Source organism: Orbicella faveolata, unplaced genomic scaffold (genome assembly GCF_042242905.1).
Source record: "Orbicella faveolata isolate gen_17 unplaced genomic scaffold, um_ofav_v1 contig_2, whole genome shotgun sequence".
NCBI lineage: Eukaryota > Metazoa > Cnidaria > Anthozoa > Scleractinia > Merulinidae > Orbicella > Orbicella faveolata.
This window is the reverse complement of record NW_028301547.1, coordinates 25197815-25225600: the sequence shown is the minus strand read 5'-3', so window position 1 is coordinate 25225600 and position 27786 is coordinate 25197815. Positions and strand designations below refer to the sequence as shown.

Here is a 27786-nt window from a genome sequence, read left to right as displayed (position 1 = left end):
ATGTCTCTAGTTTCTGAGGCAAGACTTATGAGTTTTTCTTCAGCTCTTGGATGGCAAGCCAGTAACAAACTGTAGGTATCCTCCCACCCTCCCACACTGCACTATGTTCGCTTACCCTAACAGCTCACCAGCACTGAGCACCCACCGCACCCTACTCAATTAACCATGCCGGCCAGTATATCGACTACCATCTCTGACTTCATCGGTCACAGGTTCACAATCGGACGCTTGCCTTTGCTTGTCAATCTCGCTGATCTAGGCAATTCTCATTTCATTTGAAGATGGCGATGGTCTATTTTAGGGAAAAAAAAGTTGATTCAGAAACAAATCAAAGATTGATTTCGGATTGGAATCCACAATTAACCTGTGCCCTATCACAACACAATGAAGACGCTATCTGAAAGAAGCTATTGATTTCCAAGGCAAGAATGTATCTGCCCTTATAAAATGCAAACACTTGCCCACAGACGCAGCCCTAACGTTTGTGTAGAAAACATTATCTGAAATCAATACAACCTTATGTTTATCGTTTTTTTTTTTCGTTTGTAGATATACTGTATTCATTCATCACCCCTGCTTCAACTTCAGGTGAGATTTACATGAATTTTACGTCACTCTTCTGGAATGGACCTTTTAGAACTTAGCACAAGAACATCTCTACGAGATTTTTCCTTGCTGGTTCTTGCCAGCGTGAAATCAAAAGGAAGAGAGACACTCTCGACCAAATTTTGTAAACTTAAGCGTTTAGATAGATGGCATATACATATTGTCTTTCTTGTCTGTCTGATTTTGTTTCACGTTTGCAATCTGCCATGCAACCATCATTTCGTTTGAAGTAAAAGCGCTTCCTAAGTAGCATTCGGAAACACACAGATCTTTAGTATTACTTGTAGTATTACTTGTCCATAGGATGAGAACACAAACAAGCCTGCCAGCGGTCGAATCCTTGGCGTCCGGAATCCAACTTGTTAACAATTAGGCCACCGCACCTTTCAGATCCTACACCAGTAATGTGATTGCATCTTTAATAATTCTCCCAAAGACCGCACGAATTAAAAGAATATGTTAGAACCAACTCGGGGAGAAGCAAGAGAGTCGTTTAAAAAAACTATTCATCGTAGTAATTTACCGAGAATAATTTGTATAACAAGCGTATAAATATTTTCCCCTTTCCGCAATGTTCTTAATTGTCGATATTTTTGCCGGGGTCTCTTATATAAAAAAAGCCTTATTAAAGCTTTGATTCTTTTGAAATAATTCTACTCTGCGCTTTTATCTTCTTTTTGCTTAATCGTCTTCTTATATATAAATTCACAGCTGTGATAAATGACACTGCATGGTACGTGGGATGCTATAACGTGAGCAAAAGTGACGCAGGCTTGATGTACTCTGGACTCGTTAGCTACGCAGAGATCGACCAAAAAGCCTGTGTTGCAAGGTGCTCTAGGCTTAACTCCAGTTACGCTGCCATTCAGTCAGGCCTCTTGTGCTTCTGTACAAATGTCGACCCATTAAATCCTATGCACCACGAGTTTGATTGTATGCTGCCTTACTTCCCAGAGTGGTCACACAACCAGGTTGCAATGCGCTTTTACCGGGTCCCATCAGAGAACATTACCGTTAAGAGCCTGAGCAAATCTCATTTTAGAAGAAGGATCGGTGAGCTTTTAACAATCTCAGCTTCATGGAATAAAGATGAGGTAAAATGGATGAGATTTACTTTCCATCCAGGAGATGGTAATGAATTGGTTTTCTGTGATTCACCGATGACGTACTTCTATAAAAACCCAGGCACCTACAATCTTTCGATGACTATTGAGGATGTTAAGGGTAACCAGTTCAGCTTTAGTGATTCCATCCTTATCGCTGATAACCTCACACAATTTGACTTTAAGTGTCCAAGAGGGGTGCCACAAGGTCACCCTGTGGACTGCACCATAGAACTTGCGCGAAGTCTGAATGTAACAGGGAAGCTAAGTGTGGAAAACAAGATGATTGCCTTGCAAGAAATCCCAGGTTAGTGAAATAAATAAAAGTAAATAACTTCAAATGTATTTAGCACTAATGTGCTATTGGGGACACTGTAAATAAATAAACAAACACTTCAAATATAACATAAACTAGGAGGTTGACCAGTTGGCTATTTACACAGCGCGGTCGAGGAGTTGAACTCGGGGCTACCGAGAACAAATCTAGATAGCGGTAGGGGGAGAGGATTTGAACCAGGGACCTCCAGATTTCAAATCCAGCGCCTTAAACCACTACGCCACGCTGCCTCCATCAACTTGTTGTGGTTCTAAGTTAACGATGTCTACCTGAAAGACAGTCCATAAAGGATTTAATCATACTAGAGCTGACCTATAGATGGCTTAACTTATGGTACCCTTCAATTCTTACATTTTCAAACCTATCAAATTTCGCCTGGGACACGATCTGATGTTTACGGTTTTCCACTATTCTTACTGACCTGTCCATATAAAGAACCACAAGCATCATAGTATTCTGAGTCGCAAGGCGCAAAGTGACGCAATGTAATATATATATCTTATTAGATGTTTTGGTGTGTAGTGTCGCTGTATATTTTTACGAGTTGTACCGTATTTTGACGAGCGCGTAGGGCCAGTCGAAAGACAGACAACGAGTAAAAATACAAAGCGATACTGCACACCAAAACACTTAACAAGAGATTTATCATCCAACTGCTGTAGTTAATAAATTTTTCAGCGAAAGAGGGAGAGTGTGACAGTTTGTCTTTTTGTGTCTTTTTGTGTCTCTTTTTGCCGACCTGTCCGGCAAACAGGTTTTCTACTGTACAAATAACTGTACAATATCGCTGTATATTTGTACTGTTATTTGGACGGTATTCGCTACAGTTGATAATAAAGCATAGTATCGTTTCTAGTCTATAGGAGGAATATGTATACAGTTTGAAATAAAAAATCTCTGGATTTACCACGCAGCCAACTGGAACATAAAGATTGTGCCGCAAAAAATGTCACGATAAATCAAGTCATTAGTTTTTGCACGCTACAATTAACCTCAAATGGAAAGAAACTCTAACAGTAGTGGTTTACTACCGTGCACAAGCACCAAAGAATACTAACAAAACACTGCTATAGCCCACACCATCCACTATTTAAAAAAAATAGAAGAAAATAAAATAAAATAAAAAGCATGATATAGCACACCAATCCTGTCAATGCATTAGACCGCTATTAACAAAGATAAAAGGATAAGTTTTTAAACTACTCGAATCGATAATTAACCAAACCAAAACAAGAATGGTAAAGATTCGAGACGATTTAAAAAAAAAAACAAACAGAATAAGGAATTACACTCTGTCGAGAAAGTCAACCAATGAATCGATAGGGTTTCTTTTTGAGAAGTAGATAAAGGTAGAACATGTTATGATGATAAGGCATAATGGCAAATGATAGCTTTGATTTCCGGGTTTGACGACTAGAGAGAGCAATACCATGAAAGTTTAAAAGAATATGCGTTTTCATATTTTTATCTCTTAGATTCATGGATGAGCAGTTTCGGTGAGGAAGTCTTACGCCACGTGCCAGCAACAAGTGCTATGGTAGAAGCATTACTGAACAAGACAGAACGAATTTACATACTTACAAAGAACCGAGTTCAAGACGAAGGATATTTGTCTAACTTGGAGCTTAATGTACTTCAGGCGGGTCCTATATATGTCCAGGTCAGTGACACAAATGATTAAAAAAATCTTTCTTGTGCGGTTTGCGTCCTCTGAACCAATGAAAATTCATGCTACAGAAAACGGAATAAGCTCCGGCAGCTATGAGCCAGTCGGTTCCAAGGCTTCACTTTAAGTCCTCTGAACCAATGAAAATTTCCCAAAACTTTTCTCAACCAATCAGTGGACGGAAACTAAGCCGGACCCGAAGCCGATGTTCCAGTGTCGCTCCGCGGGCCTAAAATAAATGAACTATCTTGGTGAGAAATAACAGCAGAAAGAAGTCTAGGAGGATGATAATGTTAATCAAGTGCTACGAGACTCTCCGTTCCATGTAATAGTTTCCCTTGATACATTGCGGGTTTTCACTTGAGTGTCGAAAGTTATTTGCATTTGCTTTGGTTTTAGATTGGCTTTAAAAGACTCCCTCAACTTTGTTATACAATCAGAACTTAAACCTAAACTAACTGCACACGTTCTCCCATTTTTAGCGTCAGCTACATGTATTTGCTTCGAGTTTTGATAATTTACAGATTGCATCTTGCCTGTGTCCCTAGCGCCGCCTATAGGAGCACCCAGTTGCGTAGTTATAGGAGGCAGTGCGGTGGCCTAGTGATTAGCGTGCCGGACTCCGGACTCGATCCGTGTTCGTGCCCTTGTCGGGTTCATTGCGTTGCCTCTCTCTGCCCAGGTGTAAAACTGGTTACCAATGTATATTTAACGCTGCGGGGTGATTAACCCAGCGGTGGCTGGCATCCCATCCAGGGGAAAACAAAGGAGCACTCCTAGTTGCTTGATGTCACGCAAGGAGAAGGGGATAAGCTCCGGTGGTATGGAACACTTGTTCCGACAGAGACCTTTTTCCTCTAAGTTTTTACTAAGCCAGCGATCTGAATTTTTGCAGATTTTCAGGCACGCGGATGAGAGAGAAATACCAAACACTTCGAAACGTCACATCACTTGCACATATGAATATACAGAAGAATTCCACACGTTTTCTATGGATCGCGGTTGCTGTAATTCTTCCTCATGCGAGTCATTGGGCAGCAGCTTTGGGATGTCACCCGATCTCAATCTGTTTATCGCAACTGACATCATTATGGCCCAGCACTTGAGTGAAGGATATCACTCCAAAGACTTCACCAACGTCACTCAGATAAAAGTTCTTCCTGGCGATATGCTAGGCTGGTATAGCAGTTCCTTCACTGGCAAAGTTGCCGTTGTCGGAGAAGCGTCCAACGACCGCGGTGTTGTGTTCGAAGGAGTCGCGGATGGCTTTACGGCAGGACAAACAATTGGCCCAGGTCTTCAAAGTACGGCATTCAATTGGACGTTTGCATTAAGAGCTAACGTTGTTCCACTATCCACTTTCGAAGCGTCATTTAACGTTGAAGAGATAGCCCGGCACCACGTCACTGTAAATGTGAGTGATAATTTTGGCAATATGGAAAACAGCAGTGACGAAATCTTGTACCAGCAGGCAATTTTGGGATTGACTTTGGATTATCCAGAGTTTGCCTTGATGGAAAAAGTTCCTCTTGGACTAAGTGTAACAAATGGAACAAACGTTAGTTACATCGTACACTTTGGAGATGATCAAGTTGAGGAGGTTAACCAAACAAGTGTGACGCTCAATTCTACATCGAAGGGTGTTCGAAAAATCACAGTTACAGCCTTCAATGACATCAGTGCTGCTGTTATTGAGTGTAGAGGGCCATATATGTTAGCTTTGATAAAAGACCTCTCCATTCTACCAGTTGAACCGCTCGCCGCCAATCAAAGCTTTTCAGTCACAGTCAGTATTTCACAGGGAAGTCTCGTAGACTTGAATGTATCCCTGGGAGACCAATCCCCTTCTTTTAACGTGAGTATTATTGATGTGAATGACACGTTCGTGGTCGTCAAAAACCACTCTTATAGGAATGCTGGCGTGTATCACGTCAAAGCGTTTGCTACAAATGATCTAAGTAACGCTTCCGCGGAACTCTACGTTACCGTCCAGGTACCAATCGCAGGTTTACAGGTTTTGACGCCGCCGGGAGTCCACTCTTCAGAAGGCGACTTGATCATTAACATGTCTGTGGCACAAGGGACCGACGTCCAGTATGAAGTGACGCTTAAAGACGAGAACAAGACAGCAAATGGCAACACTGCCACTGTCGTATTTCCCAAAGGTTTATTACAGCCAGGTCTGGCTTCACTTACAGTGAAGGCGTACAATTTGGTGTCACACAAGGAAACTACGAAAAACATTTCCATTGAAACGCCCATATTAAATGCAAGATTTTGGCTTCGTTCTAGTTATAAAGCCATCAAAGCAGGAAGACCTTTGACGTTTGCTATCATTTATGGCAGAGGTTCAAGTCTAGATATAACTTTGTGGAAAGGTACAGGCGAATCAGGTGTAGCCGTGACGCCTCCAGGAGAAAGTGTGACAATTTTCCTACAAGGTTTAAGTTATCCTGATCCAGGTCTCTATACAGTAAGAGTGAACTTTAGCAATGCTCTTGGGTGGGTCGCTCCCGAGAGAACAATAATAGTTCAGTACCCTGTGAAAGATATAGAGATCGTAGCCGAGAGCCCCAGACCTTTTCCACCTGGTATGGTCAATGTTACAGTGAGACAGATCGGCGTGATAGCTACTAACGCTACTCTGAGGGTCTCATTTGGCGATGGCACAACAACTGAAAGGCTGAATTTTACTGGAGAGTTTAATTCTTCTCACAGGTACTTATGCCCAGGGTAATAACAGCGGCTAGCTAAAGACTTTGCAAATTTATCCTTTATTTGGCAAAGAGTATCGAAAACTTATTCCATTTGACTGCCGCATTTGGTTTAGCGCATACTTGGGAAAACTGCTCTAAGATCCAGTTACTATTGCATTTAGCGTTAGTTGCAAGACAGAAAAAGATATTTATTCAGAAAAAGTGTGCACTTTTTATTGCACAAACACACAAAAAAGAAAAATAAATGCTTTCAAAGATATATGCTTACCATAACAACTCATCCTCATAGGATCACATGCTTACAATACGAATACTTACATTACTTATAAGTACAACGTTACAATTGCTCTTTTACAATACCCAACAACTACACATTACTTAATTACAAATAACTCCATTAACATTGCTTGCAATTACAATACACCACGCTATTCTCATGACATACACTACAATTACTATGAAAAACGCTACTCGCAAAAAAAGAGCAAAAAAAAAACAATTATAATACACTACTTACAATAAGTTTTCTTTATTATTTAAAAACGTTTTACATATGACGGATTGTAGACTAGAGCAGTGCATCTTTTTCGGCCCCCAAAAGTTCGAGAGAGGGAGAGAGGGAAAATAGTTTGCATTCAAGCATAGTCGTTATTCTTTTTCCTCTTGGTTTTTCCTTTTTGCTCGGCAGATTACAAGCTGGGGTTTCCTTGTGTGCTCCGTTCTGTTTTCTCACTCTGAGAGAATATTTATCAAATCGAGTTTTCCGTACCGTACCTGAGATAAAGAGGGGAGTGACGACTTAGCTATATGTTAGGGGTGCTATATGCCAGCTGATCATGGGCGGCGAACTTCTTCTAACCCTTACCGTATTGCAGACAAAAAATATGACCTAAGTAGCAGTTGCCTATTTCAGACCAGACCCTACCTAGAAACTGTCGCCTTGGTTTGCGCCAAAGTGTTATGAGTCAGTAACAGTGATAAAAGTTTCTACTTAGAGGTATACCCACCTGCTGAACGAATTGCACAGAACAAATCTTACTTTAGATGAACATGGTCGAAATGCATGTGTAGCAAATTTTAGATCATAATGGTAAAAAAAAATTCATCCCTTAGACGCCGTACACACTTATTTTTACAATTACTGTCTAATTTGTCGCCCGCTGATTGGCTCATTTTTATCAGCAATAAGAGTACAGACGGATGAAATTTTAATTTATGCAAGCTTTCAAGTTCAACTTTCAGCTGTCAAACTGAGATTTTTTTAGTTTACTCCGGAACCAATCGCCTGCGGCTCGTGGGTCCACAGCCACTTTGACAATGTTATGACGCAATTTATCATCAATAAGAGGACAGACGCATAACAAACCAACGTCAATTTGTTAAATAGCTTATATAAGGGAGTACACCACTCATTACTTAACATTACAATAGAAAATGAACGACGGATCCCAAAATTCTCCTGTACACCTCTGTAAGGCTTCGTCTTAACCGTGTCTAACATTTATTTGCAGATACTCTACGTTGGGAGACTATCAAATTGTAGTAGATGTGGAAAATTTAGCCAGTAACGAATCGACGGAGACGGCCGTTAGTGTTGTGAAAACTGTAACGTTTCTGATAATTGAAGCAACGACATACGCTGATAAATTGTCGAAAGTGTCTTTTTCATCCGCTTCGGGCGATACTTTTCCCGTTGAGTTCCCAGTTATTTTCGAAGCGAAATATGATCGAGATGTTAATATAAGCCAGTTTCATTACAACTTTGGCGATGGATCCGCTTCTATTACGTCCGTCAATAACACCGCAGAGCACTCTTACGTCTCAACTGGAGAATTCATTGTCATGATAACGCTTAAACATCAGTTCGGTGAATTTTCAAATTCAACTAACGTTATCATGAAGGAGAGCATTGCTGGTTTAAAGATACGGGACGATGCTCCGGCAGTCGTAAAGCAATCAACCAATTTCACCTTTTACTTGGATAAGTTAGGAACTAATAGTCTGATTGAGGTTGACCTGGGCGACGGACAGATGGTGTTTTTCGTTGACGACAGCGGGAATACCCGGATTTCATCTATGGAAACCGTCCAAACTGTAAGTTCATCGGCAACAAACTTCACCTTTCAACATGCTTACAAGGAGGAAGGCCGTTATGTGGTAAATGTACATGGATGGAATGAGGTATCGTCCATAAGACTCTCCCACGTCACTCATGCTATGGAAAAGGAATGTCGATATCCAGGCCCTCGCATCTTAAGTGTTGGCGCTAATCCAGACACGGCCCCAAATGTTACAAGAGACAAAGAAATTATTATCTACGCGAAAATTATCATTAACTGCAAGGCATCATATGAAACTGGCTTTGAGTGGAAAGTGGAATATCAGTCGCAAAATGAATCCGTACAAGTTAACATTCACACGGATTTTAATAAGACAAGCTTAATCATTCCACCACATTCGCTTCCATATGGAACCATCAAATTACGGTTAACAGCTGACATGAAACACTCTTTAGATGAAATCAGTGGCCATTCTATTGGATACATTAACGTACTTTCAGCAGACCTCAAGGCCAACATTTTTGGCGGGGATTTTCGTACTGTAAGCTCTCTGAGACAGATCATAATCAATGGCTCAATATCTGAAGACCCAGATGTAGGCCGGGGAAATTTGTCTGGAATAGAGTTCTACTGGTTCTGTCGGCGGGACAACGAGAGTTTCTCGGAAAACATAGAGGATCTTCCTCCTGTTAGATTTAAAGAGGTTTCTCAGCATAACGGAAGTGGCGGTTGTGAAGGAAGCGGACCAAGAATGCTGCAGTACTCAGCAGCCGAACTAATCATTGCTCCAGGAATGCTCAGGGAAGATGAAAAGTACGTGATTAAACTGGTAATCAGGAAAGACACTCGAGAAGCTGCGTTTGAGCAAACATTGCAAGTATTTGAGAACGTCCTCCCAGAGGTTGCTACAAAGTAAGTATAACTGATCTCTCAGTCCTTTTACATTCTACGGCAGGAAATATATAAAAGATTATTAGAATTGGCACGCTAGCTTCCCCTTCAAGTCATTTAAAAGATTCATAGACGTAAGGGGAAATTGTTAGAAGTGCGGCGAAAACACTAAGTCGTTGATAAATGTAACATAAGTCTCAAAGTTTCAAGTAAAAAATAACCCTGTATCGCATCAAATTTCTTTCAATAAGGGTACTTAATGAAGGAATGGTTCTTACTTAAGGGTTCTTGTCCTTGTTCTTGTTGTGGTTGTGGTTGTGGTTGTGGTTCTTGTTCTGGTTCTGGTTCTGGTTCTGGTTGTGGTTCTTGTTCTGGTTTTTGTTCTGGTTCTTGTTCTGGTTCTGGTTCTGGTTCTGGTTCTGGTTCTGGTTCTGGTTCTAATTCTGGTTCTGGTTCTGGCTCTTGTTCTGGGTCTGGTTCTGGTTCTGGGTCTGGTTCTGGTTCATGTTCTGGTTCTGGTTCTGGCTCTTGTTCTGGGTCTGGTTCTGGTTCTGGTTCTGGTTCTGGTTCATGTTCTGGTTCTGGTTCTGGCTCTTGTTCTGGGTCTGGTTCTGGTTCTGGGTCTGGTTCTGGTTCATGTTCTGGTTCTGGTTCTGGCTCTTGTTCTGGGTCTGGGTCTGGCTCTTGTTCTGGGTCTGGGTCTGGTTCTGGGTCTGGTTCTGGTTCTGGTTCTGGTTCTGGTTCTGGCTCTTGTTCTGGTTCTGGTTCTGGCTCTTGTTCTGGTTCTGGTTCTGGCTCTTGTTCTGGGTCTGGTTCTGGTTCATGTTCTGGGTCTGGTTCTGGTTCTGGGTCTGGTTCTGGTTCATGTTCTGGTTCTGGTTCTGGCTCTTGTTCTGGGTCTGGGTCTGGCTCTTGTTCTGGGTCTGGGTCTGGGTCTGGGTCTGGTTCTGGTTCTGGTTCTGGTTCTGGTTCTGGCTCTGGTTCTGGTTCTTAGTAAGGCGGTTGTTATGTGATAACTTAGCTGGCGACTTCACATTTCCTTTACGAGCTGCCATGAGCTACAAGCTCTCTGGCTCTCTTGGGGCGTAGATGAGTCATGTGCTAATACTATTTAATATTGACTTCAACGGTCTACTTCGCTAAATAGTTATTACATAAATTGTTTCACTACCGTCAATAGCATCCGCCTTTTACGCTGAAATATACCAACAGTATCTCTAAAGGACGATTTAAGAGAGCTAAGTCTCGGTTTGTGCATCTTGAAAAGTTTTGCCTAGATTTTTCAAGTTCGTCGTTTGTAATCCGTGTCAATCTTCTCCATTCTTAACCACCATTGTTCCCTTATGGTCTACTAGTATCTCGTAAGTGCTTTTCTATCTTAGGAAACTATTATTTTCATATTTCCTTTAATTTAAAGGTATGTTTTGTAAAAACAACTACTCAAAATACCTTGACTGAGCTCTTTTAATTCACTTATATCTGGACAGATGTGAAATCAATTGCCATGACAAGGTGAGCGCCAACAACCGCCTGTCCGTCATTGCTATCTGTGTCAATTGTGACCAGGAAGGCTTCACTTCAGTGTCCTATCGGTGGGAACTGCACGTGCAAAGTGAAAGTTCTGGAGGCTGGACACCAGTGGTCGATCTTGACTCGAAAGCACTGATCGGCACTACTGAGAGAAACATTGTGCTTAGACCTGACGCGTTGCATGTTGGGAAAAAATATAAATTAATATGTCGCGCGAAAAATGAAGGTGAGTTGTGCCGTGCACAAAGCATTGTGTATTCAGAGCGGAAAAAAATAATAAGCAAGCGCGAGTTTTGGCCGCGCGCCAGGCTCCAAGTTTGAAAAAATGACCCAATTTTCCTTGTACGCAGCAGCATTTTCTCGTCACTAATGCAACGCTGGTGTACTGTTTTCGGACAAAATTAACATTAAGAAGGTTTCCGAACCCTTTATTTCCACGAGGCAAGCGATAAATTTCGGTGGAAGCCACATTTTTTCCACAAACCCTCTTTACATTTTGCATCCATGTAAGCGCCCCACTTAATATATGAGCAAGGGAGCCTCACGGGCGGGCAGGGAAAGACTTGTTTTCTAAACAGTGAAATGCTGAAAAAAAATGCTTGTCCAAGTAGAAATAAATCAACCGAGCCACATTCTCGCGCTCCTTCTTACAGCCCGTCATTATCTCCGCCACTGCAGCCAGCACTGCTTGGACCTATAAGTAGTGATCCGCAGAAAGCTGCGCCGTATGTTTTTCCGCATTGCCGTTGTGTCAAAACATATAGCTAGTTTTGAACTTGAGGCTGATAAAAGTTAATTAACCGTTATAGCAAGTTTGTTTGTTTGTTTTGATGCCCCAGGGTAGGCTAGCGTATTCTTCTGAAACCTTTGCTGGGCAAAATGCCTTTTTACACTAATGCCTTTTATTTCCTTTCTACAGAAGGCCTGGAAGGTCGCAGTGAACACCACTTTACAACAAATATTCCTCCTCGGAAAGGAAACTGCAATGTGTCTCCAACGGAGGGGAAAGTGCTGGAAACGCAGTTTAGAATTGAATGTTCAGGATGGCATGACGAAGATGGTGCTCTTATCTATAAAGTTCTACTCGGAGAGACACTTCTACAGCATGGACAAGATCCAAAGTTGCCTCCTTCTCTACTTCCACTGGGCCCACATCAAAACGACTACACATACAACTTGACAGTAAAGGTCTTTGATAACTACAACAGTTTCAGTGAAGAAACCTTGTTAGTGACTGTAAGTGTCGTAGTTTGATCGTAAATTAATTTAATTACTAGTATTTTATATTAAGAAACCTTGATGGCATAAGCCATCGTGGCAGTTTTTGAGACCTATGTCTCGTTGAAAACTCTGGATACGCGACCTTAGCAATAGTAGCTGAAAACGATTGAGATGCGCTTATTAACATCATGACATAGAGGTAGAAATGACGTTTCTGTTTCATCTTATTGCAACAATAAACGGACAGCGACCGACGACCGGCGAACGGCGACCGCTATTGCATTATTTCCAGTCCCAAATCGGGCATGTTACTATTGATGGAAAGCTAATGACTTCCTAGCTAGAGGAAACTTGGCCGAACTCAGATGTTAGCAAGTATGTGTTCTTCGGCTTCACACATCAATCAAGCACATTATGCTCAATTACCGTTCCCAAATTCGCCAATCAGAAGCCATGTCTACTGTCCTGATATTAAGCGATATCAAGTCACTGACCTGTTATGGCTACGGTGTCGTGCTTACTTGGCCGAATTTGTGTACGGTGAATACGTAATCGTACCTTTTTGGTACGCTTCGGTAGCATATCAGGCTCGTTTGGTCTCTCGCGTATGTTTGCCAAAAAGGTACGATTAGGTGCAAGTGTAGCAAATCACTATATTAAAACGTCGGAGTATTTAGCAACGCTGTGCCATTCCAATTAAGGACACTGAAAATAAACTAAATATTGAAAGTAGATCACAGACTTGAACTGAATCCCAGCTGGTGGGAAACTGACCAGTTGGCTATTTAACAAACGCGGTCGAGGACCTGGACTCAATACTACTACCAAGTACAGCCAATGGCTGCGGTGGAGGATTTGAACCAGGGTCATCTAGATTTGAAATCCGCCGCTCTAAAGGCCACTCGGCTTCCTCGCTTCCGCTTAAGACCTCGCGTTTTATCATGCGTGCTTAGGGAGAAAGGCTCCATTTGTTATTTTAACTCTTTAAACCACACGATCACAATCAAAAATTTCATTACTTCTTTTTAAACCATTTTACACGGATTGAAAAGGAAAGTTAATAATTAACTAATGCATTTGCGACATAAACAATGTTAGGTGCGGGATGCAATGCTGACTACGGAAGAATTGCAGTCCTTGACTTCTAAAGATGGCTTACTGACCAACATGGCAATCTCAGGCGACGCACAGGGTATGGCCCAGCTTATAACTGCAGTCTCTACGATACTTGATGACCACGATGCTCAAGAGAAATTCGACCAGGACAGCTCGAAAGGGGGAGATGGGGAGCCTAGTTTTGAGGACAGCGAAGCGAAGAAAGCTCGTATGAAGGTTTGTAAAAATCTTCCATATAGCTCTCCGCGCCCTGTAATGTGAAAGCATTGATTTCTTTTTGAACGGAAACAGTGTTTGTTTTGGTTTCGTGATTTATGAACGTTATGAACCCTTGCTCAACAAATCAGCCAAATGGTCTTGGCGCTCAAGTCCATTATACTACCACTCCTTGAAACGTCATTTCGCAGTGCGAATTAAAGTCGTACTCAGCAGCAACTTGGGAATCCTTTTCTTTCCTTTCCTTGTAGGTTAACATGGCGTTTTCATCTTTTCGTTCAATTAATACTATGGGCGATGTTGCTGCAGTTTTATTTCTCCTCGAGATAAGCCAAGTAGGTTGAAATGTAAGTAATACATATTTTTTTCATATTGACGGTTCTTTTTGCTGTGTCTCCAGATAAAGGAAGACTTACTTGGAGTTCTAGAGGATCTTGAGCCTGAATCCACAGACACTGCAGGGCTACTGATAGAGGCAATGTCATCCGTTACCAATAATGTCGAGGAACTGTCAAGCGAAGCGCAGGTATGTCAAACTTGTCGAGCATATAACTCATGGCTGGAGATCAGAAGTTTATGTCTAGCGTTAGATTCGTCCCTGAGGAAGGGATCGTATCAGATGACTGGTGACGCGATGGTGCAGTCAATCAGCCATGCAGCGAGCCAGCCATTTTCAGACATTTCAGTTGGATTTTTCTACATCATCAACTTACTGCAATCACTTTTTAATTTTTAATTTTTTTTTTATGCAGGAGAGCATACTAAGTATTTTAACAAATGCTCTAACTACCCTCTCGGCGAAGAAGAGTGCTGATTCACTAGCTGCCATAGAATCAATCAGCAAGGGCATGGTAGAAAACCTGGGTAAGTTCTCTTTAAACTCGTGCTTCTTGACCTAAACACCGTTGTGCTTTAATCTACTGAGAGTCAAAGAACAACCAAGTCTACGTGAACGCTATTTCATTAACACTATCATTTGCTTCGAGATTTTATCACCTAATAACAATGACATAAAATTAAACTTTGTTCACTGGTAGATGTAATGTGATTGTTTAAGGTAACAAAGATGGTCGTATCCAGAACTTACTTTCAAAAACCACAAAGTTAACTGATATAATACGTTAGGGCAGGGAAAGGGGGGAGGGGTTCCCTTATATGGGCTATAAAGGTACGTGCGACCCCAGAGGGTATGGTTTTTGAGTGGTTTTGGTCTTAAAATGGGTATAGATTCTAACCATTTTGGTCTGAAATAGGGTGTGATTGTGTGGCTTGGCAGTGGGTATTTTGTGTAGAAGGAATTTTTTTTTCCGCGTCAACATTGACAAATTTGTAGCACTTCTCGAATCTTTACGCAAATGGAAGCTATTTCTCGTTAGCGGTGGTCATATATTAGAGCCATGCACTAATTTTAGAGATCTGAAATGGGGTATCGATATTTCGTTCAGGTCTGAAGTAGGGTCTGGAAAATTACAGATTTTGGTCTGAAACAGTGCACGGATATCAAGGTTTGGACTGCACACCCCCTTAAAAAACTTTGGGGAGTACCCCCCTCCCCCGAGGCGGGCATGCATTACCATCCAAAATGGACAAAATATCTCTGAAGCAATACTGTAATTAACCTCAGACAAAAAACCCGACTGCTTAAGTTTGAAAGGCAGGAATACGATCTTCTAGTTTTGTGATTGTCAGCAACTGATGTAGCATGTAAAGTACCTGACGATAGAAAACATCCCTAGACCAGTCCTTATAAGGTTTTTTGCTTATAGGTAACTTGTTTGGAGCTTCAAAGCATCGACAAGGTAGTAATGTACAGCAGATGGCTCCATCAAGGGACAAGGACCAATCAGAAGACACAACACAACAGGTTAATAGTACTACCAGTGTTTCGTACTGGCGAGTCTAACATTTTCGGTCTCACCTATTAGACGTTTAAATTTCCTAATTTCCGAATTGCTCTTTTAAAGCTTTGACTGCCCTGGTAAGAACTCACTCTTCCTTTTATGTGCAACTAGTCCGTTTACTGTCGATGCCATTATCTGCTGTTATGTGTTCTTATCTGTTTTGCACTGATATTTTGCATGCACACAAAACATTTAACATATTGCAGAGCAGACCATTACCATAACCATTAATGTCTGTACGTATTGCAGAGGAGCATTGAGAGTTTCCTTTCATCGAGGAGAGTACCGGAACCCAATTATTAAATATACTTTTGCTTAGTAAACCATGTTAAATGCTTGATTGAATTTACTTGGCGAGCGTTGAGTTGTATATCATAAAGGAAGCTTATAAGCTTATAAGTCCGCTGATCCCTCCTCGATTTTCTTAAATCGAGGAGAGGTAAGTGGTCGTGTGACTCGAAATTCCCACCTTCTTAACATACCTTGCCTGAGTTAAGAGCGCTACCGGACAAAGGACCAATACTTTTAAGTTATGTGAGTTTGTTTTGTTTTTCAAAAGGAATTTAGAAATAAAAATTTTATGTGAATTTTTAACTTCTTACCTTAGTATTAGTTTTATCGTATTTTGTTGTAATTTGATAGTTACTGTATTGCAGTTTTACCTTACCTAAATCAATTTTAGATTAACACCGAAAAGCCCCCCCCCCCCTCCTCACTGCGAAGTGTTAACAAAGTAAGATGAAGTTTATAATGAACGATTGCAAAGACTGTACCTGGCCATGGCATGTTTTAATTATTGAAATAATTCTTTTACTTTAAGATGTCCGATCTAAATAGAGACAGTGCTGAAGAAAACAGTAGCCCGACTTACCTTATGACTTATAAACCAAAGCACTCGGCTCTAGCATTTCTACAAGTCTGTCACACTTATTTAGAACTTCGTATTTGTTCTGAGATTTAAATGGTACTCAAACTTACTACACACATGCAGCTTGTCGAAACGGTACTAGAATACGTATTTTAATGTTTTAGTTTTGCTAAAAAAAATTCCTATTTCAGTGGACAAATTAGAAGCTATAAGCGATGGCATGCACAAGGTTGTGATGTCAAACACTCAGAAAAAGTCTGGCAGACTTTTTTAACTTCTGTGGTCCTTATCTTGGGAACATTATCGCCACTGACCGTAGTTCGACTGAATTTCCCTCCAATAATCACTTGCTGTCTTCATTATGATGTTCAAGAAGTATTTTGTGCGAACAGAGGAAATCGATTATAATTTTGTATTGTTCTGATATTGACTAAAACACAGGAGGATCACCTTGATAGGGTCCCATGAAGTGAGCAGTAACTTTAATTCCCGCGAGTGTCGTTTGTGCCAGGGTTTGACTCCTATCACCTTTTGAACAGTATGTCGCTCATTTGATTTTCTCCCGATAATGAACTCAAAAAACTTTTGTTAGGAAGTTGCACATTTATTTTTTCTTATGTTTGGCATTTTTCAGGCTCGTAGCATGACAAAGGCCGCGATGAAGCTTATAGACGATATACTGAACATACTCGCAGCATATCAAAAGGCTGGCCAGGAGCCTGCGTTGCTTTCGAGTGGTCGCATGTCTGCACTCGTCTCAAAAGTGGACCATAAAGCTCTCGCGGGGTCCAGCTTTTCTGTTGGTGGAGGGTCCTTTGTTCTACCTTCTAATGAGGATGTTGTAGGAAGTTGGACAGATGAAGATTGTTACCTCGTAGCAAAGGTACTGGGATGTAGCGACGATTGATATCTGGTAGTGTCTTTTAATTTTTAACACGAAAATTCATAGTAGTGCATGAAAAGGTTAAAATTATATTTTTGGTCTGACATATTTGTAAATCTTTGTTTATATTTTCGAATATATATCGTTAAGAAAATGTCTTTGGGAGATTAGGAGAGATAGTATTCAAGTCTTGGCAACACTTTGCCTCTATTTGTGTTTCTGAGTTTTAATCACGAAGCATCGATGAAAATGATTTCACTGGTGGGCTTGTTTGATACTCTTGCGGGATACAAAATGACTACTCAGCTGCAGAGAACTGGTACAAACCTTCATGACCATGGTCGTGATTGGTTTGTTCGAAAAGAGGGGGGCTTGCAATATACAGATTTAACCAAGCCTAAAAGCGGAGCTCCTGATTGCAATAGCTAGCGATAAAGAAAAAAGGGATTTGTTTTTCTTGGATCAGAAACTCAAAAAATGATCATTTGTGAGCATGCAATTGTTCAGCGTGGGGTTTTGCTATTTTTTACAGTTAAATTTTAACAAACTATACCCAATAAGCGTAAGCAAGATTGTAGAAATTACGTACCCAATATATCAGGGACTTTCCAAGAGACGATTGTGCAAGAAATATGTCGGAAGAAAAGTCAACAACGCGCTAGGGGTTTATGTGCGCCGAAATTTTGCCTTTGCACGTACTTCCCCCTTCCCCCCCCCCCCGGGGTAATAACCTTGCTTGAGCCCGCGATCTAATCGAAAAACCAGTAACTTGTCAACGGTCAACTTAAAAAAACACGCGACCCCGATGAGCTCTAAACCTGAGCCCGCGATATGGTCACGTGATACTGATCAGTGAATAGCTTGTTTTAACAGCTGTCAATTAACCATGACACGGATGTTCAAAATCAAAGATGTAGCTATGGTAATGGTTCTACTCTCTTATTTTCAAGGTATTGGCGTACGGACGGACGTACGTACGTACGGACAGTCACGTGACACCCAAAATTTGTTCGATCGATGGGTTACCAAATTTTCTAAGGTATGGCGCTCCGCTCGGACGCCTTCGGTGCGCAGGAGCTCCGCTATAAGTGGTAATCCACGTCACAAATATTGTTCAGTTGGGCCTGTAATCAAGGAATCGTTGCTAATTTTGTTTGTTTGTTTGTTTGTTTCTCATTTCGTTCGGACAAATTTGGGAAGAAGTGCCGGTTAGTTCTTTATCGTAGTGGTGATGGGCAAGAAACTGGGAAACTTTCTCTCTTCAGTTCCTGGAATGTTTGACATTTTAGTGATGTATAACAATTATAAACGCACTTCACATGATATTATCAACTGGTAAGAACTATGCATTTCCAATCCACCTTGTTAACTTTTAGGGAATTAATGCCAAAGACAACCCTTATATTTGGGATAATTCATCGTCTGGAGTGGACAGTAACTGCCTTGGCCTTAAGTTTGAAAACTGTCACGGAACGCCAGTCAATGTCACGCATTTGCGGCATCCTATTGCCATAACTGTCCCGCGAGATGAGGCTGGCGAGTTACCAGAGTCGGGTAATTTTACCGTCGAGGAGAACACAATGACAACACATAAATTACACATCGAGGACTCCAGTTATTCAATCAACGCTGTTGTGCATCCCGAGGCAGTTAATTGTACCCACGAATTTAAGATCTTTCTTCGTAAAGATAAATTTCCAACGACGGAGGCGTTTGACTTCAATTGGACCATGAGGGTGATTCCCGGCATTGCTGATTGGAGGGAAGGTTTCCCATTGTCTGTTTCCAATTTTCAGTTAAATCGTTCCAGCTCGGACAAAGAAGTTTACTATTTGGGTTTGTATTTAACGCGTCATGATGAATCGCGGACAGACAAGAAATGCTCTGGAACGAACTACAAGTTGTTCTCGTTTCTTTCGTCTTGCAACTTCTGGGACGAGCTAGAGGAGAAGTGGAAAGTATCTGGTTGCGAAGTAAGTAATTTAAGTAGGCAACATGTTCGCCTTTTTAATCTTTAAGAAAACCCAGGGAAGGGATCTCTATCAGATCGTACGGACGATCAAAGAAGAGCCGCTCTTCAAAATTTTTTGGGGGTTGAGCGTCGTGCTTTGGTAATGCTTAGATTGTTCCAGTTCAGGTTTTCTCACTTGCTACCTATTACAATATCTCTCGGCATACATCTTGAAAGCAGTTGCCGTTATATAGCAACTGAGAAAATCCCCATCACCTTTGAACACCTTTATATGGGATCCGGAATCCTCCGCGTGTGTATATGGAAAAAACACTATATACCCAAAAAAGCATTAGCGTTTAAAGCTACCGACTTTTCTATGAATAATAAACTCTTGAATGAGCCTTCAAGGCTTGATAGCTAACAACCATATGCACGTCCAATTCTTGAATTGTTAGTATCCTTTGAACCACTGTCATTTAGCCAATTTTTGGAGAATTCTGTCCAAGGGAGAAAGTCGCAATGATTTTAGCCCTATGTGAAGCACCAACCCGTGAGACAAGGCCAGACCACAACACCGGGAACTCGGTGTGGGTTCTTTAACGTCCCTTGTTAATCATGTACTACTCAGGATGCAGGAGACGGAGTGTACGGTTTATAGCCCTCATCCGCGAAGACTTGAACGTCAAACCATTTGCAAAGGTAGCACATTCTCCTCAGTTATTTTAAGACCCTGAGTGTTGGTCCGGTCTGGGGCTCAGAGCCTCGACCTCCCGCACAGCAGTCTGGCGCTCTATCAACTATTATTATTTACAACAGGTTGCACCACAAACTACCTACTTTTCAACGGTTTGTCACTGCACGCACTTGACGAATTTTGGTGGCGGCTTCTTGGTTGCTCCGAATCCAATCGACTTTGACAAGGCCTTCAGCGGTTTCAGTGATATTGCATCAAACCCCGTTGTGTTTGCAACAGTTCTCACCATATTCGGCTTCTATTTTGTGGGAGTGATTTGGGCACGATGGAGAGATAAGAAAGATCTGGAAAAGGTAATTTTAGTTTCGGCTATGGTCTTTCGGCCATGTCACAAACCCTCATCAGTTGACGACCTCTCTGAGAGGTGCCGTAACGTAATAATAGTACCTTCTGAAAGTGAAGAATGATCATCGCAGTTGATTTTCCAATTTAAGCAACTGGAGAGAAGAAGCCTGAAAAAAATCAGGGCTTCAACGATGATCATTCTTCACTTTCATCTATAACCGCAGTTCATATATGAAATATTTCATATAAACTTTACATCAATAGTACCTTCTGGTAATAATCGCGTAATCTGCTAATTTTGAATTTTAAATTTAACATTATAGAGAAAATGATCATCACTTTTTTCCTATAAAAATAATATATAATTGTTTATTACATATCAAATTTGCAAACATCACACGATGACTTAGATGATTAGTGCCGATCGTAGAAAATATATGCAACCTAACTAATCCTTTCTTTAAATTGCTGTGAACGTTGTGTGTTGATCTAAGAGTATGTGGCACTACAGATACTAAAAAAAACTCTAAGTATACGAATCTAAAAAAAAACTTGGCCAGCCTAGAAATAATGAGTCAGGCAACTTGTCGTGAAACTGACCTGCTATATATTGTAATATTACTTTGAATTTCTTTTGTGTTGTAGGTTGGTGTCACTCCCCTTCTGTCAAATGACCCCCGCGACACCTATGGCTACGAAATCACTCTGCAGACTGGATTCCAACAAAAGTCTAGAACAACCGCTGACGTATTTATCCAGTTGTTTGGCACTTTGGGTGATAGCGAGCCCCGGATATTAAAAGATCCAAAACGCCCCAAATTTGGACGTGGAGAAATCGACCAGTTTCTGTTAACAGTACCACAGTCCCTCGGGAGCGTCAAAGAGATCCACATCTGGCATAACAATGCAGGGAAATCCCCCGCTTGGTACCTATTTCGCGTGCTCATCCGGGACCTACAGACAGAATCCAAATGGTGGTTTGTGTGTGATCAGTGGCTTGCTGTTGAGGAGGGAGACGGCGCAGTTGATCGCAGACTTAAACAAGCAACAAAAGAGGAGTTGACCAAGTTTAATATCTTATTTGTAAACTCTACCAGGAAGAATCTGCTAGATGGGCATCTTTGGCTTTCAGTTTTTACGCGCCCGCCGAAGAGCACATTCACTCGTGTCCAGCGGCTGTCCTGTTGCCTCTCTTTGATGCTAACTACAATGCTGGCAAACTTAATGTTCTATCAAACTGGGGCTGATGATACTTCAGCTGCAGACCAGTCAATACATATCGGACCGTTTATTTTCAGTGTGAAACAAATAATGATCGGTGTACAGAGTAGTTTCGTGGTGTTGCCGGTGAATATGATCATTGTGTCTATTTTTCGAAAGCTGATACCAAAGGAAGACAACTCAAAGTCTAAGAAATATGAACAGGTCGAGGAAGAAACAAACCACTCCAATCCAGATTTGGCAGACGCTGAGCCCTCTGGAAACGTCGACTCCAAGTCACAAGTGGCCTACATTGACTCGACTCAAGACAATCGGGATAACTCTGTGAAAAAAGTTTTCAACTGGAAAACTCTTTTAATCATCATCAAGAAGGACGACGACTCCGATTGTGAACAAAAGAAATCTAAAAAGAAGTTCTTGTTCCCTTACTGGTGCATCTACATTGCCTATGTGCTAGTGGCTGTTTCGTCATTGACATGTGGTTTCGTCTGCATGCTGTATGGCTTCACCTTTGGAAAAGAAAAGTCAGAGAAATGGTTAACGTCAATGTTGGTGTCATTTTTCCAGTCTGTAGTCGTCATCCAACCATTCAAGGTACTTCTTATTGCAGCTTTTTTCGCGTTGATAATAAAAGATCCGAATAAAGAAGAAGAACAAGAGGAGACCCCCGATCCTGCTTTAAACGCTGACGAAGAGTTTATTGAAACAGGTGCTGAGAGAGAACCACCAAATATCAGCTTGCAAAGCAAACCACCGGATGCAAAGAAGCTGGAAGCTGCAAGAAGACTACGATTAAAGCAATGCGAGATGAAAGCAATTATAAAAGAGATCATCGCACATTTCTTGGTTGTTGGTATTGTTCTGACAGTTGCCTATGGAAACCACGACGACAGATCTTTTGCAATGAGCAACGAGGTTAAAAACGTTTTGGTGGCTGGAGATCCAAACATGAATTCATTTGACGTGGTAAAATGAAATAATTTCTGATAAGCCTTTTTAATATTCTTGGTCTTAGCCCTGTAAGTTTAGGAACATTGTTTTCTCACAGCAGTTTTCCCAAGTCTGCTATTAATAAAAGGTTACAGACCTGTCTTTAGAGGTAACTAAACCCACCGTAGGAAGCAAGATGATGGCTGTACACTTTACCACAATGCCTTGCAAACCTAACACAACCTATAAGACACAAAGAAAGCCAAAGTTTTACGATATTTGTCCCTGTACTAAGGACATTGAGTAGTCTAGATTTGAAGATTTTATAACGTTTCCGTATGTTTTATGAACGTTGTTAAGGTTTTTGCGCGGTACGAACTATGGGTAAATGTCGCCATCTTTTTTCTTACGGAGGATTAGTGTCTGCAGAGGTAACTGCTTGGTTTATCATAAAGAAAAATTAATGTGCTCTTTGCCTGATAGATGAAAGTTGTCCGTTTTGGTCGCTACTAAATGAAATTTTCTTAATCCATATATTAAAAAGAGATTAGAAATACATTCCAATCCACAGCCTTGCGCACTTATGGAATATCTTTAATTTCCCACACTGAAGTTATCGAATTGAAATACAATGATACAACTTAAACAGACAGACAGACAGACAGACAGCTCAGACAGACAGACCGACAGATAAACAGACAGATATAGCTGTCATTGGTAATCAAAATGCCCTCGGAGATGTGGATTACTAGTCCAGTGCTATTTTGGTTAATAAACCATTCTATATGCTTTGTAGGTAAACAGAAGGGAAGCGTTTTGGGACTGGGCAACAACCACCTTAATTAAAAGTCTTTTCCCTTCAACTGCGTCGCACGAATACCCGTATGTAGGGATTATCAAGAGTGGAGACGTTTCTAACGTCTTAGGAGTTGGCCGCATCAGGCAAATCAGGATGAAGAAAGGTGATGGTTGTTTTCTTCTGCATTCTTTTTAAACCTTTAGGTCACCTCCAAGGCGATTCTAAACATTCTATTTTCTTGAATGACATTCAACTTTACATCGACACTAACAATGGGTGATTCTGTCTCAGCCGATGAATATAATGAGCTCGTGAGTCTTTTGTTTAGCTTGTAAGAGAGCTTATAAGACATTACGTATAGTTGAGTAATTCATTCGTAGCATTAGCTTTTTTTCTCTTTTTAAGCTCTTCACAGTCGATGTTGACGGATGAGCTTTCGCTACCTCCCTTTGAATTAAGGTTTTAACATGTGCTTCGCGCGGAAGCTATAACTAGATAAAATAAGGATTTATGTTCCTCAATGCTAAACCTTAAGCATAACAAAGCAATTCGATTTAGTGTTCGCGTGTAACAAGGTGAATTTAACACTCTCGTAAGCGAACGCCCTTGAGATCAGATATGCCGTCCGTATGGGAGAGGTGTTTGTTAATAAGAGGTTGTTAACAATTTAGCGTTTGCATTGTATGCAGCTAAGATTTTTAACTTGTGTTCAGCTGTTGAAGGTGTTCAGCTATTGGAAGCCTGCATAGAGTGTTCACACGAGCTCCGAGACTAGAAAAAAATCCGGTGCGATCAATTAGTATCACTTGTAGATGGTGTTTTAAAAACCGTCGTTTAACAGCATGACGTTTCATCTTTGTTATCAGACACATGCCAAGTTCCAAAGAGTTTCTCCAAGTACATAACAGAATGCAACGACGTTTACTCCTGGTCAGAGGAGGAAAGAGGGAGCTTCGGGATAGGATGGTCTATTCAGTCAGAAGAAAACGTGACCGAAAGCAAAGAAACTCGAGAAATGCAGCCTGCTTCCCCATGGCAATATCAAAGCGTAATGGAAGCCAGCAGTTTTCCATATTTGGGGAAAATGGCTTCATATCGAGGAGGGGGGTTCATTATTGAACTTGGCCCTGATGAAGTCACAGCTTTAAATGAACTGGAGGTCCTGAAAGCCAAGGAATGGATTGACAGATACACCAGAGCGCTGTTCACCGAGTTAAGTATTTACAACATCAACATTAACCTCCTGTGTGTGGTGACTTTGTTGTACGAAGAGTTACCCACTGGCGGTGGTCAAAGTTTCGTCAATATTCAAACGATCCGGGTTTATAGATACATCGGAAATTTCTCAGCTGCCCTCATGATATGCGAAGTCATTTTCGCTTTTTTGCTTTTAAACTGGATCTTACGAGATGGAAAGAGACTATGGAGGGAAAGAAAATCATTTTGGAAGAAAGCGTGGAACATAGTCGACATAGCTATCACGGCCCTGTCAATAACCTCCCTGTCACTGTATTTCGCTCGCCTAGTTTTCCTAAACTCCGCTGTTGGAAAGCTACGGGAGGATCGCTCTAAATTTGTCAGTTTTCAGTACGTGGTTCTCCTGGATGAAGGGGTCAATGCCATGGTTGCACTGGTCGTGTTGCTCATCAACCTGAAGTTCCTGCGAATGTTAAGATTCAACAGAAAGGTCTCCGTTTTGTCCAGTACAATGAAAGTCAGCGCCAGTAAGCTTGCGAGCTTTATGTTGATGTTTCTGGTGATATTTCTGGCGTACTGCTTCTTAGTTTACCTCGTCTTTGGCCCTGCACTTGAAGATTATCGCTCTTTTATAAGATGCATGGTTTCCATGATGTCAATGGTACTTGGAAACTTTGCGTTTTATGATTTGGTCGACGTCAATGCCATCATCGGTCCAGCAGTCTTCTTTACCTTCATGGTTCTTTTCCAGTTCATACTCATCAACATATTTATTGGAATTCTCTGTGACAGCTTTAACGAAGTTCGTTACGACTCTGAAAAACAAGGGAATGAATATGAAATCGTGCAGTTTATTTCCAACCGTATAAAAGCGTTTGTTGGTCTCTTTGTCGAGCCACCCATTCGACCTGAGTACAGCTGGCCAAAGAGCGAATTAGAAAAGAAAATAGAAACTATAGAAGAAAAAGCCGAGTCTACTATGTTCTTCATGCGAACCTTGTGCGATGAAGACGTCCGCCAGTTGAGATGGTTTCAACCAGAGAAATGGTCAAGAAAGAAGAGCAAAGTAATGTCACTCGTTCTAAACTCTGATGCCGAAATCCTGGAAGATGATTTGTGCGACGGAATAGAGGCAATGAACGCAGTTGTAGATAAGTATTCTGAACACGAATTAGACAGAATGATCGCCGCCTCGCGGATGAAAAGGAGAATTGAGTCTGAAGCTACATCGTTGATGTCTACAAGCAGGATGTCGCGTAACGACGAAGATTCAGATGCTGCAGATCCAGAATCGGATGATGAGCTTACACAAGAGAACCTGGGAGAAAACGTGTTGAAAGTGCAGGAGCTAAAAAGCCTACAGGAAGAAATAAAGGACGTCTTTGAGGATGGTGTAGAAGAACCTGAGGAGGATGAAAAAGGAATCGAAGAAGATGAAGAAGAAAACGAGGAAGTAGATTGGGAGGAGGAACTAGAATTAGTCGAAGAAAGTCTGCAAAACACCGAGCCATTACAGAATGACTCAAGTAACCCTGCTGGTACGTTAATGAACAGCGCAGTTTCATTGAACAGTGTGTCTCCTTCACTTACAGAAGTTAGCATGAGGAAGAGCTCAATTTCGATAAGGAGTGTTCCTCCACTAATAATCGCGAAAGAATACGAGGATACAGAGAACAGTACTGACGAATCTGGATCACAACATGGCGACATCGAGAAGGACGTTTTACACCAAGAAGAGGATCATGACTTCGCCAGTAGTCCGTTACCACCCCATAGCTTGCCTGAAGCCGAAGTTCCTGATCGCACTAAAGCTTCTACCCCTTTGGATATGTTAGCTGATAGCACCTCGATATTCATACCAGAATCAGACGAGAGCACGGAAGAAGGTTCTAGTGATAATGAGGACTTCATCATGGACGGAAGAGTACTGCGTGTCCTACCAAGTTCCCAGAGCGATGCATAATGTTTAAATTAAAAGGTTACTGTTACTGCTCAATTTCCGCATTATAGTCAACCCGAATCTCGCAACGCACCTACCAAGTATAGAAATCACTTAGATGTTTCCGCCATGATAACCAGACTTGGAACACCAACATATTTATATGAAATAATAGCCGCTTATTGCAGTAATCGAAAGCAGTGCAGAGATACGGAAGAGGTCTTTAAAGTGGCCACGAGTCAGAATGAGTGGTGTGACTAATTGCTTTTTCCAGCTAAATAGTGCCAGGATAGTAGCCTGTAAATGCAGCGGCCCCTCGTGGCACATGGCCGGTTTGGTGTTCGTGAGAGAACGATTTATAGCTTAAAATGTCACGTTGATCGGCTGGGATAAACTTGATCTCCAATCTCTGTTTCGCGACAGGGGTGCCGGTCTGGAGCGATAATGAAGGAAGCAGTGTTCGCGGGTGAATAGGATAAACCAGCGATGGTGATGGCGAGAAAAACCCACTGACTTTCTTTATTGTAATAGTCAAGGCTCTGCTACTGATACCAACCTGATACCAGCCCGCTTGAAGGGCTACCCTGTTTAAATAACGTTGGTTAACTTTACTTCACTTTACTAGAATTTAGTGGGTACTTAAATTGTAACCTTACGGTCAGTATTTCTTGAAAAAAATGAATATGAATTTCCCAGAAAGTTTATGAGAAACTGGCTGCGTATATTTTAATCGCAGTTACACATGTGTTATGTATCTCGTACCATTTAAAGGAAAGAAAAAAACTTGACGACACATCCTTGTTGATAATATCTGTCTTTCAAAGTTGCTATAGATAAGAGTTCACGGTTGGTTTTGTTCCAATATGCAACTTCTGTTGACATACGCTAACTATATGCAAGAGTTTTCAAATACCGAAGCAATCTTCTCTTGAGTGATCGTGGCCTTCTCTCTTTCTTGCGTGCTTTGGTCACGCACGTCACCAGTAGCCTGCTTAGTCCCCGTCCACATTACGCTGGAGAAATTTGAAAACGCAGCTTTATTTCTATGCTTAGGCGTACCGTCCACACCAATCCGTCACGAAAACAGAGCTTTTCGAAACCTCTCTTCAAACCGGAAGAATTTGAAAACGCCGGCCTTGCGTTTTAGCAAACATTTTGAAAACGGAGCTTCTCGAAAATAATGACGTAACGCTAATCCTGTAATTTCCCTACCCAAGTCTTCCAAAACCCGTAAATCTCAAATGACCGGTAATTTTTGTGTGTGTTTTTTTAAAATTTCTCCGCGTAGTATGAACGGTAAACAGTTGATGCGTTTTCAGAGTGACAACGCAATTTTCCGATGTATAGTGTGGACGGGGCCTTAGTAAGAAGCTTCTCTCGTGCAATTGCACGAAACTGACCACTTTTGGGACAAACTAGGTGGCAAAAAACCAAAGTAAAACGAGATATTAATCGGCAGGGACACGAACATTATTTAATATCAATAATCGATTAATCCTCAGTAAGTTAATTAACTTTATAGATATTTCATAAGCTGACAAATCATAGTGCTCTCACAGGTTTTCATGAATAAATATTGCACTTGCTTTAAA

General features: G+C 41.3%; 1 protein-coding gene across 1 annotated transcript; it reads left to right on the top strand.

Annotated features, from left to right (window-relative positions):
• LOC110049812 (polycystin family receptor for egg jelly-like) lies at window positions 1-27786 on the top strand. The gene is made up of 18 exons (XM_089289347.1): window positions 1-61; window positions 550-588; window positions 1318-2016; window positions 3522-3706; window positions 4575-6445; window positions 7941-9401; window positions 10868-11162; window positions 11760-12146; window positions 13230-13463; window positions 13864-14148; window positions 14201-14346; window positions 16674-16701; window positions 16867-17115; window positions 18492-19088; window positions 19886-20116; window positions 20754-22295; window positions 23056-23221; window positions 23925-27786. Exons 1-18 carry the CDS (start codon window positions 1-3, stop codon window positions 26216-26218), a joined length of 10770 nt encoding a protein of 3589 aa, XP_089145473.1. The 3' UTR covers window positions 26219-27786.

What these genes read in the sequence shown, in the direction of transcription:
- LOC110049812 (XM_089289347.1), top strand. Translation starts at nt 1, where the DNA reads ATGTCTCTAGTTTCTGAGGCAAGACTTATGAGTTTTTCTTCAGCTCTT. An exon ending in TGCCTTGCAAGAAATCCCAG is followed by an intron (nt 2,017 to 3,521) that starts GTTAGTGAAATA and finishes TTTATCTCTTAG; the next exon opens with ATTCATGGATGAGCAGTTTC. An exon ending in CGAAGAAAGCTCGTATGAAG is followed by an intron (nt 13,464 to 13,863) that starts GTTTGTAAAAAT and finishes CTGTGTCTCCAG; the next exon opens with ATAAAGGAAGACTTACTTGG.